The 20,629-nt window shown below is 37.6% G+C and overlaps 1 protein-coding gene across 9 annotated transcripts in view; it reads right to left on the reverse strand.

The window, feature by feature from the left end:
* Positions 1-20,629, reverse strand: part of LOC113656715 (SH3 and multiple ankyrin repeat domains protein 2-like) — a 116,474-nt gene that overhangs the window by 11,797 nt on the left and 84,048 nt on the right. For 4 of the 9 annotated variants that reach the window (XM_047822294.1, XM_047822290.1, XM_047822289.1 and 1 more), the window contains 5 exons: positions 20,280-20,404; positions 4,229-4,364; positions 3,127-3,159; positions 2,892-2,972; positions 1,725-1,733 (listed from right to left, as the gene is read on the reverse strand). In XM_047822294.1, coding sequence (XP_047678250.1) covers positions 1,725-1,733; positions 2,892-2,972; positions 3,127-3,159; positions 4,229-4,364; positions 20,280-20,404 — 384 coding nt within the window. The remainder of the gene's footprint in view (positions 1-1,724; positions 1,734-2,891; positions 2,973-3,126; positions 3,160-4,228; positions 4,365-20,279; positions 20,405-20,629) is intronic. The other 5 variants (XM_047822296.1, XM_047822292.1, XM_047822291.1 and 2 more) reach the window with 3 other exon arrangements.

Consider the following 20,629-nt stretch of genomic DNA (forward strand, 5'->3'; position numbering starts at 1 on the left):
TTTTGAACTATGGATCCCACTGCTTCGGGAAAAGATGTGTTGCTGAAGTCTACAGTGATGTCAACTCAAATCTCTCAAGTAACACTCATCAGATGAACTTCACTCGAGCGGATCTATAACGGATAAACCCTTAATGGAAAAGTTCACCTTGAAACACGTTGAAAGGCTTTTCACAATGCACATACCCCTGGGGTATCTTTGTTCTAAACTTTGCTTTCAACCCTGGTTAGAAGAGCGCTTCACACATGTAATACAGAAGCAAGGTCATCACCACTTTTTTTTACCCGGGATAATGAAAACCCTCCTTAGAAGCAGTGTTAGCATGGCTTTTGCACTGTTAATCCCACATTGCAGTGGCAAACTTGTAGTAATAAATAATGCAACGTTCGAAAGTTACGGCTAGATGCTTAGCAATAGAAACTCAATCAGAAATTAAACAGTGTGTGCCTCATATCACATGCTTTGTCCAGTCACAGAAACCCTATTGGCAGTGTTTGAGGGAGAAAATATATATATAATAAAATTCTATATAAAAATATATAATAAGATTCAAATGAAACAAAGAGGAGACAGTCTATTTTGACAGTCTATAATCAGAAACAATTTCTGTCAGGACAAACTGAATACAGTAGCACAAACAGAAAAAAACAAATATTTAAGAAACTGCTGAAATATTTAAGATAACAGCGCCTGCTCGGGCACAAAAAGGTGGACCTGTAATCTTTCTTTGTTTTATTTTACTCTCAATTCTTCAGTGTTTAGAATATTTTTGTCTTAGATGTGAAAGCTTGAAATAAGCCGCTGTAGTTATTCCATCATGGTTGTTGATACCTCAAATTTCCAAATAAGAAAGTTAACGCAGGGTTTAAGAATGGATGTTGTGAAACATCAGCTTATGAATACACAGCTTTATATATGTTTATGTGTATATGCAACATTGATGTGCTTTGCTGACTCTGCTGCTAATTTATTGGTTGATGCTATGTTTTTGTTTCTCCAGAGAGATGATATCAATTGTGTGTAACTCTGACAGCGAAGGGATTCACATTTCGTCTCAAAAACTACACGTTCCGTTAAGTAGAGATAAAGCAGAGCCACCGGTGCCAATGCCAGTGAGTATTCAAATGGAATTGTGGGTACTGTAAAAACATCATTTATAAATAGTCCAACACGTTGATGAGAAAAATCTACTCGGTATTAATTACAAAATCGATATTAGAGATCTTTAAATATTTATTACACATTTATTACAAGTACTGATATGCAAGATTCAGGGGGAATTTACTTGTGTTTTAACTAGGAGAAAAATCAGACTGGAAAGTTATAGCATTTCAGAGAACCCTAAGAACCCGTTTATTATTTTACAATTTTTCACAACACAAAGCAAAGCACACTGTAAATTTCAAGACAACAACAACAACAACAACAACAACAACAACAACAACAACAACAAGATAATGTGCATAGGCAAAATTTGCATGCCAGAGCTCACCATTAAAAGAAAATCTCTGCCAAAAAATAAAGCGTACTCATAATGTACAGTATAAACTCATTTTCTGCAAATGTATTTAAAGCATGTGTGGGGTCTAACTTTTGCTTCATTAAACACATCTTGGCTTATCAACATTTATGCATGGACACACTTGGTGATCATGCAATGCCATTTAATCCAAATAATCAGTGTGGTATGTAATGACATGTGCAGACAACACACTCCTGCTTACCTTTATCCACTGCTCATAGTAACCCGGATTGGAGCACACACAAATAAACAAGAACAAAAATAACTATAAAAAATCAACACTATAAATTTGTGTGTATTAGAGGTTTAACTACAAATTGAATACAAAAACATCTTAAACTAATACAAATACAGTTATGCACATTGTACAAGATAACACATGATAATTGTGTGCTTTCAACATTGCACTAAGCGTTTGGTGACAGCCTTCATATGGGTGCGATGGTCAGATGTCTGCAAACTTTTAGCCATTTAGTGTTGTTCCATTAATTTGTTGTTTATTGTTGCGACAGTGGTTTGTAGTGTGTCTATGGCATGATAATAGTGTTCACATAAAAACTGACAAAAAAAACTCTGGTACTGAACACTCTAGTCCACTCAACAGATACAAACATTTATAGCACTGATATAAATAAACATTCATCCATGCATCCATCCGTCCATCCGTCCATCCATCCATCCGTCCATCCATCCATCCATCCATCCATCCGTCCATCCATCCATCCATCCATCCATCCATCCATCCATCCATCCATCCGTCCAACCACCCACCCACCCATCCATCCGTCCGTCCCACCGTTCATCCATCCATCCATCCATCCGTCCGTCCGTCCATCCATCCGTCCGTCCGTCCGTCCGTCCGTCCGTCCGTCCGTCCGTCCGTCCGTCCGTCCGTCCGTCCGTCCGTCCGTCCGTCCGTCCGTCCGTCCGTCCGTCCGTCCGTCCGTCCGTCCGTCCATCCATCCAGTATACAAACCCATCATAGGACACAATTGCACACACATTCACACACCCAAAACATACTACAAACAATTTAGAGATGCCAATTAGCCTACGTCACATGATTTTGGACTGGGGAAGGAAAGCAGAAGAAACCGCAAATCTGAGGCAAATTTGCTAAACACTAAGTCACCATGTCCCCCATTTAGAGATATAATTACAGATAAATATAATATGTACAGTATATATGTGTGTCTGCAAATGTGTATGTATGGTTATGTATATCTATATGTATGTTTTCTGTGTGTGACAGTGTGTGTGTGTGTGTGTGTGTGTGTGTGTGTGTGTGTGTGTGTGTGTGTATGAATATTTGTGTGTTTGCGTACAGATACAGTACACACTCTATGTTGGTATGGTGTGTGTGTCTTACCCATGTCCTCCAGTTCAGATGTCATAGATTTGGAGCGCATGGACAGTGCTGTGGTTGGTGCTCGCTTTGGAGGAGGCGGGGCTAAAAAGAGTAAGAACACACACTGTTTTATCTATACGAGTGTTAGGCAAATGAAAACTGTAATTGTGTTCTTTTGCACTGTTTATTGCAGATGGGGTCGCTTATTCTTATGTATGTGTTTGTGTCTAATACAATAAAATGATACATAACTCACACAATCTGCTCTCATGCCCTGGATTTGGTGTTACTATAGAAACCATAACATATTAGAAAAAGCGCATTAATATAGATTATTAATTTGCAGCTGGCTCTATTGTCAGAGCTGCTGGTATAGAAAATAAGTAGCTAACACCAACCTGACCTATCGGAAATAAGGATTCAGGGCCATGGTGTGTCTCAAATAGAAAACAACACTGTTCTTTATCTGGATGTTATTACTCCTTATAGTGTGTAGAGTCAGTGCATAATGTACCATTTGACCATTTGAGACTCTCTCTCTCTCTCTCTCTCTCTCTCTCTCTCTCTCTCTCTCTCTCTCTCTCTCTCTCTCTCTCTCTCTCTCTCTCTCTCTCTCTGTCTGAAGTGGCATATGGCTGCACTGTAGTTTAGGTCTGAGAGCATCAGGTGACAAATGGGCATTCAGCAGGACACTGGCATCCTGTCATTAGCCCCTCTGTTCTGTTTGTGTTAAAATGACCCAATTTAGTTTTTCTTGAACAAGTTAAAATTTCTTCTTTATGTTATTATCTGTGTTATTTATTACACTTTTGTGTATACTGTGACATCCAAAAGCCTGAGACTGCTAGAGAAAGTGCTTCTATTTTGCATTCTTCCTTTTGTAATTGAATATAACAATGTCCATTAAAAATTACTTCACTTAAAAAAACTTAGGTGAAAACATATTCAAGTAATGTTATTTGGTATTTCCTCCTTTATCTTTTAATGACAGTTTGTAGTCGAGCTGGTATGGATGTACCAAGTTTGCATAAAACTGCAGTTAACATAGTCAAGATCACAGATTTGCTTAGAAATAAGGAGCTGGAGACATATCCATACATACACACAAAAATATTCTATTTAAATGTTCATATTTAATATTAAAAAAAAAAAACTGGTTTCAGTACAATGTGGTCTCAGGCTTATGGACTGTACTGTGTAAGTGAACACAAATGATATTAACCTGACTGAACTGACTTTTAAATAATTGTTAAAGTTTAAAGAACTGTTTTTCATTTCATAGGTAAAAACACACTTCTGTTTGTGTATGCATGAGTATCCTTTGTGTGTAGATGTTTATTGTACTACAGAAGATGTACCTTTCTTCCTTGCATTCTCATCGTTGTCCAGGTTCCTTGTGACCGTCACCACTTTAATGACGAGTCTGTTTCCGCCCTGTCGTATCATGTTGACCACCTGCCTGTGACCTACCTTCACTACATTCTCCTGGTTCACCTGAAAACACACACACACACACACACACACACACACACACACACACACACACACACACACACACACACACACACACACACACACACACACACACACACACACAGTGTTACAGCTAGCACATTTTCTATATAGAAATACAGATTACTTTTTATTTAATTGGGATAGATTAGGGGTTACCACAGTGAATCATCAGTTTCCACTTAACTCTATCCTCAGCATCCTTTACTCTCTCACCAATTACCTTCATGTCCTCATTCAACACATCCATATATCTCCTTCCTTAAATGAGGCATTCCTTAATCTTCACAGGATTTGAATCACTGGCTTTTGTTGTTTTGTTATTGTCCTGATTTTATTTTATTTTATATACATTACCAGACTTGTGGAGGTTATTGGTGAATTCAGTCATGTTAAAAACTTTGTTTATTTGATAGTATGCAACTCATATATATGTCTCACAGAAACAGAAAAATATACATAAAGAATAAGACGTTGTTGGCATTTCGATCATAATTTGCATTCTTTAAGGGTCTCTCTCTCTCTCTCTCTCTCTCTCTCTCTCTCTCTCTCTCTCTCTCTCTCTCTCTAAGTGCTGTATCACAGGAAACAGAGGATATGAGTCATGATACTGCAGGACACACAAACAACACACTTTAGATCTCTTCTTCTATCATCCTGGCTATTACTGTAAACATTTTCCCAGAAGACATGCTGTCTGACATATGAAGCAAAAAGAATGTCAGCTCACCACACCACAAACACTCATGTGACAAAAATATAGATAAAGTAGGGTTTGATGATGTGCTGATTCAATGCAATCATTTTGTCTGAGTTAATTCAGTTAAAGAAGTAGTTCAGTCATTGTGAGCTTGTTGAGGGAACTGTGGTAGCTCCGTGGTAAAGAGTATTTGTTACAGCTCTGGGATTAAATCCCAACGCTGATAAACTGCCATGATTGTGTCATTGAGCAAGACTCTTAACATACAGTTATGCACTTTGGATTCATATTTTGAACCAGATGTCACGTTGCTGTGTCTGTAATCAAGCTGCCTGGAAATGCCATTAACTGTGTAATGCTGGTGTTAATAATGTCTCGAAGGTGAATAATTAATAATTGAAACATAATTCAGTAGAGTAGTAATTCAATGTACTGTATCTCATTATCGTTAGCCAGGTACCAGCAAACTAGCAAGTTAATTATCTGCCTTAAAAAAGGCAGACAACGTTAACAGTGTTCATAATGAATTTACAATAAGAATCATAAATGTGAAATAATTAAATACAGTACTAAAGCTTCTAACAGTTTCATTTGTTTAGCTTAGAATGAGCCAATCGTACAATGTGCTACAAAATATGCTACCTTATTAAGCTAACTACTATATACTTGCGCAACAGCACACTCATATATCAACAGTGCCTCCAGGAGGCACCTGAAGGAGAGAAGGTCCTCCCTGTGACTATTGAAAGGCAGGCAAAGCCACATCCGCCAAGACTTTGTGCCTTCCTGAGAGTTCAAGACAGTCCCCTCAAGTGCTTAACATTGTGCAGTTTGTGGCTTATATACTGCTCACACACCTAATCAAACATTAATCAGGAGATTAATAAACCCTTTGGGGCCAGATGTGTTGGAGTGTTTCTTTTCTTTCTGTTTTAAAGAAGGAATTAAACATATACCAGGGATATATTATCTTATTATATTATATTATATTATATTATATTATATTATATTATATTATATTATATTATATTATATTATATTATTAAGGCATTCAGAGCTTGTATCAGCTCCAGTTGTGTACCGTGTCATGAAGATTTCAGACCTTCACTGAGATGAGGGCAACCCTGTGAGGATCCTGAGGCATCTAGAGAGGTACCAGCTCCAGTTGGACTATCATGTGATCTTCCTCATCAATACACAATTGCTGGACTGTATATTTATAATCACAGATGAGGATGAGGTTCCCTTTTCTGGTCTGGTTCCTCTCAAGGTTTCTTCCTCTTCCAACTAAGTGAGTTTTTCCTTGCCACAGTCGCCTCAGACACCTCAGGCTTGCTCATAGGGGATGAATACAAATACATTTAAATATAAGTCTAATATTAATTTTTGCATTATATTAATCTTTGTATAATATATATATATTTTTGTATTATGGTTATGATGTTCAATGTGTATTGTTAAAAGCACTCTAGAAATAAATTGTACTGAATTGTATTGTTTTTTCTCCAGAAAAATCTATCTAAAGCACCATAAACGCACATGAATTATCGACACAGAAAGCTGTCGAATACTTCACGTAATTTACTTTGCTTTAAGTAAAGCAGTATGCTGTGTTCTGCTGAATTCACCTCCTATTTACCATATAAAGCATTTTTGGGGGTGCGGCCATTCTTGTGTGTCATGCATATTCTCAGTGGACAAATCACATTTCTTGGATAGTTCACTGTTTTTTACCCATAGTGCACTATGAATCCACTGTGCATAACTGATGCGTAATACTTCCACACATATTACCACAACGCCTAGAGAATCCTTTGAGCTTGAAATATACTTGTGAATATGAATACCATAATACCAACCTTATTTCTACACAGATCAGCCATAACATTAAAAATACTTTGTGGCATGGACTCCACAAGACCTCTGAACATGAGCTGTGGTATTTGGCACCAAGACATTGGCAGCAGATCCCTTAAGTCCTGTAAGAAGCGAGGTGGATTCTCCATAGATAGGACTTATTTGTCCAGCACATCCCACAGATGCTTGAGCGCATTAAGAGCTGATGAATTTGAAGGCTAAATCAACCCACTTTGTAATGTTCCTCAAACAATTCCTGAGCAATTTTTGTGGTTTTGGAGATGCTCTGACCCAGTCATGTAGCATCACAATTTAGCCCTTTCCATAGTCACTCAGATCCCCAACACATCAACTTTTAGAACTGACTGTTCATTTGCTGCCCACCTTTGACAAGTGTCACTGTAGGGAGATAATCAATATTATTCTATTAAGATGGTCTATTAAGATGTATAATGCTGTGGTATAAATTCAAATGACTGAAGATTTAGTACTTGAACTCTGTAATACATGAACAGTAAGACTACTAATGCTCATGTACTCCTATACAGACGGAGGAGTCAGAGGAATAAAACCCCTGTTGGTTCACAAAAATGAAAACTTTTCAACATACAATTAACTATTATAATTTAGAAGCTTCTGTCCATAAGACCCATTTCGGAAGGCGTGACCTCCATACTCATAGTTCCAGCAGGCATTACCATTGCCATTGTGAGTTGTTGTACTATGTGATCATTAAAAAAAGATATATCTACAGTATATGTCATATTTATTTGTAGGTGTGTAGTATGAGTAGACAGTTTCAGAGACATGTTTCACGTCAATGTGTCTTGTCTTTATTGTTGCCTTTCCCTCTCTCACTGACGTCTGCAGTGGTATGAATCATCACCGCTAGCTTTAACAGCGCATCACAGTTCTCATAGACACACGAGCACACGTACACAAACAGCTGCAGCAGATCTAATGCCTGTTCTTAAACTCGGAGAAAAATACACACACATCAGCATAGGCACATCTTTCTCTCTCTCTATCTCTCTCTCTCTCTCTCTCTCTCTCTCTCTCTCTCTCTCTCTCAAACAAATTCCCTCATTCTATTATTTTCATGGTGCTGTAGGATAATCGTCTGCATGTGTGTGTGAGTGTGTGTGTGTGTGTGTGTGTGTGTGTGTGTGTGTGTGTGTGTGTGTGTGTGTGTGTGTGTATGTGTGTATTCAATGACTGCAGTTATTGGGTCTGAACGTGTTTAATTACACTGATCACAATGGAGAGAAAATTAAGATTCCTGAGCATGCTATCAGACCACACACACACACACACACACACACACACACACACACACACACACACACACACACACACACACACACACACACACACACACACAAAGAGCACAGATTAATGGCCTGACAGTAATAAAAATGTTGCCATGATGCTATCAGAGATTCTAGGGAGCAGGAAATTCTGATATTTAAAGCTCTTGAACAGAGCTTTACAGTAAGTAAACAGTGGTAATACTTATAACTGTTTAACAAATAAGTCAGACAGGTATTTTTACACTTTTATTACTGTGCTGATTTCTTTTTAAAGAGAGAGTGGCTCATGCTCAAAAGGTATTCCAAAATGATGTAGTAAACTAGTTTGTATATTTGCTGACTTGGATTTTATTCAGTATAATGTAATAGTAATATGATCATTACTTATAGAAAGAAGGCATATTGGGTTATTCACATATTCCACAGTAAACCTTTTTAGGAAAATGACCTAGAATTTATTTGTACCAGACCTACTGTATTATTTGACTTACGTAAGTAACTTACGTACACTGAATATAAAAAGTCAACACATCCCTGCTAAAAAATGGCAGGTTTGTGTGATGAAACCAGGATACACCGTAGAGCTTTTCCCATCTTCAATTTCATATTGCAATGAACAAATGAAATAAAATAAATAAAGATCCCAAACAATGATCCGCTGTTTCACATTTCCTTTGTTTCATCTGACTATGGGATCTGTGGGATCTCACTGTTGAAAGGTATTGAGGGGAGGGTTATAACAAATTTCTACAACATATGATGTACCATAGAATACCATGAATGTCATCATTAACAAGAAGAGACAATGGCAAAGCACAGTGACATCACCATGAACAGGATTTCCAAATAATATATAGAATAAGGACAACATGAAAACATATCAGCAAGACTTCCAGGAGACCTGCAGCAACATTTAAGGTGCTACATTAATATTTGGCAAGCATCTGTCATTCTCTTGTGACAATGATTGCTAAAGACATATTTATAAGTACGTATTTATAAGAAAAATCTTAAGTCTTTACACCTGAGACTGGTGCTCTAGTCAAGATAGATGAAACATAGATAGCTCCATATAGTACTACTCTAGTTTGGCACACAACAAGCCTTAGCTGAAGATGAAGATAGATGAAGATGAGGAAAAAAATGTCACCTTCCATCATGATAACAACCCAAAGCACATATTTAACTCAACAAAGGAACAGGTTCAAAAGTGACAACTTCTGTGACAACTGTGACAATAAGTGCATAACAGGAACAGCTAAATGCAGGGACTGTTAAGTTGCTAGACTCTATACTATACTGCGTTCTGTATTATGAATGCATATTCGTAATTGCTACAGTATACTGAGTTCTGTATTACGAGCAAAAGGTGCTTTAACAAACTATAAGGTAAGGGGTGTGCATATTTTTACAACCTTGTTATTGTATCCAAACATGGGTCAACACTCCATGAGAATCGTAATGTGGTACTTCTTACATTTTTCTTTCAATAAACGAAATCATTTGAATTAGACATATTCAGCTGAAAGTGTATGCTGTACTGGATGACCTTGTGAAAGGAGGTGTAAGCTAGCCTGGTAGGTGAAAGCTAACATAGTGAATGAAACATAAGCTAGCAGGAAACCTATGTGAAGACTAGCTTAGATGTGAAAGCTAAACTAGAAGGTGAAATCTACCTATTGGTGAAAGCTAGCCTAGCAGGTGAAAGCTAAAAATAGTGGTGAAAGCTATCCTAACATGTGAACTTATGGTTTAAAGTCACATGTTTGAACATATTTTGAGGAATTTATACATTCATCAAAGCAGAAAGACAAGAAAATATACAACAACCAGGTTTGCTGTTAAAAGTGTTCATATTTAAAAACTGTTTACTACTACAAATACACTGTTCTCTTGAAATAATAAGAGTATGGATGCTGGATGAGTAAAGATTGCTAATATTACTTGGCTATTTTATGTGAGGAGAGGAGAATGTCCCAGAATGCACTGTGATATAAGGGGTATACACACACTCACACACACATACACTCACACACAGGTGTGTACAGTGATACACACTTAAACGCTGCGCTTTGCTGCCCTTCAGCTGTGCCAAGCAAAACTGGGTTAGCAGGCAGAGCATTTCACAGGATGAGGAATGTGTGTGTGTGTGTGTGTGTGTGTGTGTGTGTGTGTGTGTGTGTGTGTGTGTGTGTGTGTGTGTGTGTGTGTGTGTGTGTGTGTGTAAGAGCAATCCAAGCAGAGGAATCACAGTCCTGTGTAACCAAGGCAACAGACCAGGAGGCTGATGTCACAGAAGCACCACATGCCAGGGTGAAAAATAAAATCTAATGCATAGTGTGTGTGTGTGTGTGTGTGTGTGTGTGTGTGTGTGTGTGTGTGTGTGTGTGTGTGTGTGTACATATGTGCACTCATATTATGCCCTGTCCATCAACAGTACGCAGTACACAGTATGTGAACAGCATGAATATTACTACACAAGCCAACATTTCTAAATACACAGCCAGAGAGTTCTTCATGGTCTCACTACATCCCACAATGCAATGTGGTAGGCAAAGTCCACAGAAGTGAATGGCTTTATAATACAGAATGTTTTTGACGAACACTGTAGAGATTAGGTTGGACCACCTGCAGTTCATCTGATAGGTCCGAATCATAGGAATACATTTTCTCCTCTAACACCCCGACTGCCTATCAGTCTACACAAGGATCTTTTTCTGGATTTTAATTCAAAATTATTCACACTCATGCAAATAGGTTATGTATCAAAGATTGTTCTTACACTTACTTTTCTTATTGTGGTGTTGGATAACTTTGTTCCTTCAATAAATGAAGGAATATTTCCATATTATTCATATTCTATACCTTTACAGTATGCTCCAGGTCAATTTTGACCAGTTCCAGGAATCCAGTCATAATCGTCAATTTTTTTTGAACCACAGATCTGTGTGGAATGGCATCAATAAATGGATGAATTATCCTTGATTAATGATTCAGAGAGCAGGGAGAGAGTAATTTTAAGATTTTACACCACTTTGGCTGACTGCTTCATACTCACCGGGCTTCTTCTTCAGGAACACCTGAGACTGCTCATAGGACATAAAGAAGTTACCACAAGTCATGTTATGTCCTCTTAGCTCATCTGTCATCTCTAACATGACACACATGCCTTGGTTTCTCTCCGAAACTCTCCAAGCTGGCTTCACAGTATATATCTCATAACAGATTCAAAGCCCCCTGTGGCCTCTGTTCCTTATGTGCACTATATATGATCTGATTACATCTATACTGCTTTAGTCCTTCAAGATTCCCCCATGAAACTTTAAAGACCAACTGGTGTCTGTCTCAGTGGGAACCTAAGCAAATGTGGTGGGAAGAAAGGCAGTTCTCATGACTCATGTGTCATAAAAAATATATACACAGATGTGGCATACAGTATATAGTTTCACAGTTTCCAAGATTCACCAAAACCACAATTTTCCCCCTTGATTTGATGCACATCAGTCGATATAAAATCCATTTCAATAGATATGGGTCAAATTTGACCTGGAAAGCTCTCAAATATTTGTAGCACCTGTAGAAAAAATATAAAATATGAAACTTAAATTGCACATTTTGTGTCACTTTAGTAAAAGTTATTTAATTTCAGGTTTAAAAATGCCATTTAGGGTGATAAAATTTCAACATTTACATTTAGCAGACACCCTTATCGAGAGTGATGTACAACTGAGCAACAGAGGGTTAAGGGCCTTGCTCAGGGGACCAGCAGTGGCAGCTTGGTGGACCTGGGGTTGGAACCCATGACCTTCCGATCAGTAGCCCAACACCTTAACCACTGAGATACCACATCAACATGGGTCACATTTGACCCACTCAATGTGTAAAAATGAATCCAATCATTCGTAACCCGGGCCACTACATGCTCTCCCAACTCACCATAGTTACCTCTATCCATCAGATTTGGTGATCCCCAGGAATGCATACTATTTACATTGCTTTTCTAATGGAAGGACACCTCTGTTAAATTTCCTCAAACAGTCTGCACTGTGATCATGATCCAGTGAACTTTAAATGTTTCCTCTTTTTCAATCCATACATAAGCCACATCATAAAAGCTGGAGACTAGGTAATGAGATCCTTAGTGTTAAAGCAAAAACAGTCAGTACTTGTTTCTCAAGATTTCACTTTCTGCCTGCCTGGGATGGTCAGAGACTGGAGAGATGGCTAGCAATCATCAACAAGCAAGAATCAAGGCCAATCTGCTGCAAGGGACAGGTTTCACAATAAGAAAAAACATTATCCAATGAGGTAGTATTCTATTCATCCATGTTCTGACCCGCTTATTTTATGCAAGGGAACCTGGAGCCTATCCCAGAAGACTCAGGGGAAAGAGGCAGGGGAGACCCTGGACAGGGTGCCATTTGTTCACATTGCACACACACCACAAACACACTTGGAATAGAATACTGTTTTATTTTGTTGTTGTTGTTGTTGTTGTTGTTGTTGTTGTTGTTGTTTTACTTAGCTACCTAGCACACATCTAGCATTACATCTCGGTTTGCAATGTCAGATTACACTCTGTACTAGCTAGCTAGCTAACTAATCACTATGGTTCATTTTAAAAGTTGTTTTGTTACATGATTAGCTTGCATTAATTTGATTAAGAACTTTATTTTCCAGGTTACATGATATTTGTTTACATAATCTTTTAATAATCTTAAAAAAAAAACAAAAAACACACAAACAAAAAAAACGTTATGTAGTTGTGAGCTCAGTTGTTATAGTAAACGTTGGTAAACCATGTGATAAGCACTTATCAGCGGGTCGGCCATTTTAAAACACAAAATCCTTCCAATGCACTGGAAAAGTTGCACCCTAAAATTTCTTATAATGGACCGCAAACCCCACCGTTCCATTGCTGGAAATGACATGATAATTTATGAAGCTTCTCATCTTGAAAAAATGGTGAATATAGTAAGTATGTAACCTAGTGAACCAGCATTAATGTATTCAATGTTAGAGATTTAAGCACTTATGTACGTCGCTCTGGAAAAGGGCGTCTGCCAAATGCTGTAAATGTAAATGTAAATGTAAATGAAGAAATTCCCCCCGGCTTGTTATCGTTCTTGTAGTTCTTTAATGATTATTATGTTAACTAGAAAACTTAAGTTATATCTAAAAGTCTTGGCGGGTAGATCATAGAGAGACGATACAAGTTCACATGCTGTACAATATACATGTCTAGTACTACTAAGAATATTAACAGTGTATATACAGTTTATACTGGTGCAGTATTTAAATATTTCAAACACATCCTCGGACTTGTGGGTGATCGCCCGTGTGGGTGTCTTATGTCCAATTGTTTGAGTGTTTGTGAATAAGAACTACTAGCAGATATCATAGCAGTTATGAATAGTGAATAGTCCACTCATAGATTGCTAGGCTACAATAACAAATAACAATAATAATAATAACAATAATAATAATAATAATAATAATAATAATAATAATAATAATAATTAGACATTAATAGAATTTCAAATTTAACACCCATCTAATTTTTTTCGCAAATAATGGTCCTAAGTGCACAACTGTCATGACGCCACTATTATCCAAATATAACTAATAGATTTGAACTAATTTCATCTGTACAGTACAGAAGACAGGAGAAGGTCAATATATCCTCTCGCCTCTGTCTCTCTCCATGTAATAATTTATTTATTCACTCCTTCATTAATCATGTGAGATGGGATAATAGAAGGTCACTGCACTATGTGTGCTACAAACCTAGCCAGAACATGTTCAGTAAAAGTGTTTCTGTTTATAAAGTATTGACAAAATTAAAGTGTGTACTTCAAGTTTGTAGAGATTACACTAGGCAAATGGTATGTTTAATTTCTTTTATTATTATTTTTAGTCCAACTACTGTAATGACAATAAAAGACAAAAGCCGCACACACACACACACACACGTGCACACGCGCGCGCACACACACACACACACACACACACACACACACACACACAAAAAACCTAGCGCTTAATAATATTATTAGAATTCAATTGTTCACTTAATCAGATTAAATCCTTTGATTCTTACTGAAGTCAATAGAATTTGCTGTAAAAAATGTTAAAAAGGACTAAGCATTTGTACACGTTCGGAACTGGAAAGCTACACACCAAGCCAATTCTCATGGTGTTGAATGTAGCTCAGTGGTTAAGGCATTACTGATAGGATAGTTTAGGCATTGGGGTACTGATATAGGTTGGGTGTGTTTGAATCCCAGGAACCCCAATCTGAAGCCCACGAACAAAGCCATCATTGCTCAGTTGTATAAATGAGATTTGCTCTGAATAAAAGGGTGTCTGCTAAATGTCGTAAACAAGAAAACGGGATACATCAGACTTTCTATCATAGCAAGGATGAACAATAACCTTTTGGTGGGATCACCCAGATGATGGGGGCCCTGTTGCTTCTAAGATTCTTACCACTGCATACCGGGAACATCCCACAAGACCTACTGTTCTGGAGATGCCCTGACCAAGTCGTCCTGACACAACTTGACACGAGCCATTGTAACAAGACATTCAATATTATTCACTTCACCTGTTAGGGGTTCTCATGTTATGGCTGATGGGAATGTGCTAGTTTATGCTAGAGCACCAGGGTCTGACTTTCACATACATTCATCCTCAAAAATGTAACATTTTATACTGATAAATTTCTCCTTCTTCATTTCTGGGGTAATGAGAGTTATAAGAGCTATAACTTAAGTAAATCATTTAATTGAAACATATAAAATGTATACATACTGTATATAAAAATATAATATATAGTAAAAATATAAAAATATAGTAAAAATGTTTCCCAGGCCACAATATATACAGTAGGTTAGTGTTTTATCGATCTGCATGAGCATATTAATTTCCCCAGCTTGACTCCAGTTATTATGTTTATTTATATACAGTATGTCTTTGCAATACTGAGAAAAATGTATAGCAAAGGTGAATGCAAGTGCAGAATATTTATTCAATAAAGAAATGAAAGCAAAAGATGTGAAAACTATGAAAATAAATAGGAACTGTAAGACCTCCAGACACTGAGGACACTGAGGAACACTTGACACCACAAACACATTACAACAGACAACAAACTCTGACCGAGACACTGAAAATCTGCAACTTATTCAGTGAAATCAATCAATCAATCAATCAATCAATCAATCAATCAATCAATCAATCAATCAATCAATCAATCAATCAATCAATCAATCAATGCGACATGAAATACAGGTGAGAGTGATTGAGATATGTGACATGCTGGGGATGATGGGTAATGTAGTTTAGTGCCTCTTTGGTGCTACTATGGCAAACCAATCATGCTGATCAAGTTCAGAAGATCCTGATAAGTTTTTAACTGTGGCACTAACATATGACCGGTTCACCAGTTTGTTTTAAATATATTGGCAGATAACAACCATAAGATATAATAACATTATCATGATATGCTAGTTTTGTTTGTATTGTGCAGCCCTATGTGTATATATGTAAATGAGCATTTCTGTAAGGCTTGTGTGTTCCCAACTCAGTTAATGAGTCATAAGTGGCTTTGGGTATAAATGACCCGATTAGTCAGTTAGTCCCGCCTCCAACCCAAACACAGCTGCTCCGTTTTGCCCCTTTCCTTTAAAAAAGGAAACTCATGATGCATATGTTCTCTCAACAGAAGAGCTGGGGTTCATTACAGTGGTTTGTCCAAAACAAATACAGCACAGATTTAGGCATGTGGGTCATCAATGAATACTAAGCACTGCTACAGTAACTACCTATTTCCTGCTACCTACACTGTAAACTGACATTCAGTGATGTAAATGGATTTATTCTGTTAATATTCGTGCACCTATGTTATAACTGACCACAAAACTAATCACACGTACTTTCAGTAACGGCTCTGCTTTATATACAACATGCTTGATATACAACATAGAAACGATGCTCTTAGTCCAGCTGAGTAACTCAGAAGGAACTGTGTCTGTGTGGGTATGGTGTGTAAACAATGTAAATGAAGACCTTGCTAATGATCACTAATGACCAAACCTAATGTATGACAATGACGTGTTTTGTAGAACAAATGGAAATTCAGGCAGATCTGAGATCACAGACATTTTGGCATGAGTGTAACATGATAATAATGAACTCATTTTGTTATTTCACTAAGTTATTCCATATACTAGCTTTCCTATGAAACATTTTTTCATTTTTCTTTTCATTTTCAGCTTTTTAAAATGTTATGCTAGCCACTTGCTGGACCGCAGTACTAACATGTTTAACGTCTTGTTCCTTAACCCCCCTGGGTTTTCAGAGAGACTGAGTAAGAAATGTTAAAAAAAAAAATTCAACAATCAAGAAATTGCTCATGCAAAAGCACTTTAAGAAACAAGACAAACGATAAAACGTCTATGGCTAGAACCTATACTCTGAAGCAGCGAGAAAACGCAGCATAAAATGTTATAAAGATTTTATTCTGTAAGCTTACAGCTTACAGAAATGAGGTAGACATATTCTTTCCTTCTGTTTTGTCTTTTAGCATTAGTCTGACTGTGGCTGGAAAGAAGCTGTTATAAAAACATGCTTTGTGTGTGATGATACTGTCCAGACTGCAATGTCTCAGGTTGTACAATGATGATGTCAGAGCAGAAAGTGAGCTGGGTGGTGTGTGTCCCAGAGGATCTTCTGTAGATAGAGCTACAATTTACTAATTAATAGGCTTATCAACTGCTGCTTGAGCTGACCAATTTTACTGGTCATCAGTGCCACTCCATCTGTTCCTGATTTGATGTCAATAGTGATTTCCTCCTTGCGTTTACCTGTGATGCCTTCAGGTACTTTAATATTCACATTTACGGCATTTTGCGGATGTACTAATCCAGAACGACTTACATTTTATCTCATTTTTTATAGAACTGAGCAATAGAGGGTTAAATGATTTGCACAGGGGTCCAACAGTAGCAGGCTAGTGGACCTGGGATTCTAACTCGCAACCTTCCAATTAGTAGTCCAACACCTGCACCACAAGGCTACCGCATCCCCTAATCCTCACATCTGCCAAATAAAACATGGCAGTGAGTAAATTGTGATCTCTAATCATCCCCCTAATTATGCGTGACGGATGGATGTACAATCCAGGATGTGTCCCTGCCTTGAGCCCAGTGTTTTCAAGACAGATACTGTATCCAGTGTGTTGCAGGCATGCTGCCTAATAAAACCTGCAACCCTGTGTCACATACAGTAGTCCAACGAGGAACCTCAATTTCACACCTTTTATTTATTTTTACAATGACCCTAGATTTGAATGGCGGTAAGGGGCATCCAACTAACCTCATTCATTCTTTTCAGATGGCTTTCACACCTAGAGGCAAATTTACATTTAATGAACAGACTGTAAGCACACACACACACACACACACACACACACACACACACACACACACACAATGAAAATTTTATGTCAAGCTAGGCTGTGTCATAAATCATGCATGTAGAAGGCCATGTATCACACACACACACACACACACACACACACACACACACACACACACACACACACACACACACACACACACACACACACACACACACACACACACACACACACACTTTCTCTCTCGCTCTCTCTGCTGCATTTATGGAAAAAGCCCTGTGCTTCAGACATACCATCTTTAAATGACTGCTGTATCAGAAATGATTAATATTAAAGTACATTTAGTAAAAGTTTTGTGTAATGTTGCACCCATATTATTTACATAGACAAATCTGCATAGCAATGCTGTACATTGCTTAGATTTTTCTCGGTGTTTCTACAATACTGTCTATTTTGAAGCCATTACATTACATTTACAGCATTTAGCAGAATCGGAAGCTTTGCATTCAGAAGCTTCTGTTCAATAGATCAACACCTTAACCACTGTCTTATCATAGAAACCTGCTCACATAGATTAGATAGTTCTCTTATAGCACTGCTCCAGTGTTCAGAAACTATCTTTTTCCAGCTGCAAAATTGCAGTCTTCTAGCCTTCCTGTCTGGCAAAACTGCTGCACCCAAAACCCATTCATGTTTTGTGGTGTTCATTCTCCACCCAACTGTTATACAATTCTTTCGAACTGAGAAAATGGAGAATAAAAGGGAAGAAAGGTGATACAACCAGAATGAAAAAGAGAAGGATAGGCAGACAAAGAAGGTGAAGTCTGGTGTGAAAACTATAAAAACAAGATGTGAGAATAGAAAGAAAGAAAGAAAGAAAGAAAGAAAGAAAGAAAGAAAGAGCCTTACTGCTTCATATCAACAACATCCTTATTATATCATCACATCGCACTAGAGACAAACTGCACACACTGCAGCTTAAGTGTGTGCGTGCGTGTGTGTGTGTGTGTGTGTGTGTGTGTGTATGTGTGTGTGTGTTAGCAAACTGTTCTCTGAGAGGTGCTAATTTTGAAGAAGGAAACTACAAAAAAAATCTGTAAGCAGAACAAACACAGCTGACATATTCGTCTCTCATGAAGTACTGCTTTTAGTTCATCGCTTATCAAACACTTTTTTTTGTTGCTAGTCAATCAGTCAGAAGGCAGCCCTCTAGACAGAACTTTTGCGTACAGTTATCTGTCACTAAAATAACAGCTGTCTCAAACGGAAAGCAGAACTTGACTTATTTTGCATAAATGAGAGCATAGCATACATATGTCTTTCTCTCCTTCTCAGTGTAGCTCGTCCTCCAATTCTATTCACCCAGAAATATCTATGAAGTTTTATCAAATATGGTGGACCAAGCAGACACTCAAACGGAGGAGTATTTAAAATAGTTAAATAGTCATTAAATTTAACTAGCTAATATTCTATAACACAAACTTCAAACATAGTGTACAGTATGAGGCTAGTTGTGAAAATCCCTGATATTTAATCATCATGCAGCCGGACTGAGATCATTAGTGAACGTTTAGAAATGTCAAACACAGACAACATGCCATTTTTAAGTGATATAGCTTCATCCTAGCTTTTCTCACAGAAAGGTAGACACAATTTTATTTGCCCCATTGTGAAATATATAATTTGTATAATATATCATTCCAAGTATATTTACCTTTAGTTTCTCAGTCAAAGACATTTAATGATTAACCTTGTTCATGTTAACCGATTATTCAAATGCACCTTAAAAAAACACTGTTAATAATGAGCTGTTATGGATCTTTCAGCTTGGGCATTTCATTGGGAAATCTCTTGACATGGCTGTCTGTGAGAGGTCCCATAAATCTACAGTCTTGGCTAGAAAGAAATGAGGTCCATCCTATACTTCACACACCACATGTATTTCATCTAATGACCACTGGGGGTGCTGTTGTCATGTTATGAGTCAAGTGAACTCAAGCAGCTTTTATTGTCATTTCACCCATATATATCTGGTGTACATAACGAAACAACGTTCTTCCAGGATCTTGGTGCTACAGAAAGATGCAGAGCACCATAAAATAACAAAGAACTAAGGACTAAGTACTATCACTTATTTCCACATAAAGAGCATGTATGCAAATTAACGCAAACAGTGCAAGACAGAAATATAATACACTGCACTTACTATACAGTAGAGAAAAGAAAGCAGCACAAATGAGGATGCATTGGCTGTAAATTCAGTGCTTGGCTCAGAAAAAGCAAAATATATTCGTCTTACGCACATTTATTACCAGCAAAGGAGAGCATATGGATGGCTCTGCAAGCCCATTCATACCAGACGGCCCTGCATATCATGCAGAATTGAACACAAGCGTTTAACGTAATACACAGCTAATGGAGTTTTATTACAATGAGTATCAGCTGAATGAAATGGTAGTCTTGGATAGTATAACTGATTGAATAACTGATTGGATCACATCATCACTTTGTCTCTACAGCTGAGACACTACAGTACTAAGAACACGTTAGAAAGTAATTCCTTTGAGAAGAAAAAAAAGAAAAGGCAGAGCTTTGAAAACGTTTCTTACCTCAATTAGAAAGTCACCGGTCCGAAGCCCCGCCTCCCATGCAACTCCACCCTCATCCACTGACTCCAGATACTGAAGGGCAGGAAAAGCTGGAGTAGGTGTAAACTCCTCGATGGGCGTGTCAGCTTTGCGGTGTATCGGGAGGTAGAAATAAGAAAAATTTGAAGACAGTTAAAATGGGTTTGATTGAATGACAAAGTTTGTGATTCAGACTGTATCAGAATGGGTGCAGAACTTTGTTAGTGTTATGGGAAAATGGATCGTTTTAGTTATTCAGCCTAACAAAGTTAAAATGGCTGTTTATAAAAAAATGTAAGTGTGTAGTTCGTGAGTTTAAAGTTACAATTTGG

Source organism: Tachysurus fulvidraco, chromosome 13 (assembly GCF_022655615.1).
Source record: "Tachysurus fulvidraco isolate hzauxx_2018 chromosome 13, HZAU_PFXX_2.0, whole genome shotgun sequence".
In the NCBI taxonomy this organism is placed as follows: Eukaryota; Metazoa; Chordata; class Actinopteri; order Siluriformes; family Bagridae; genus Tachysurus; species Tachysurus fulvidraco.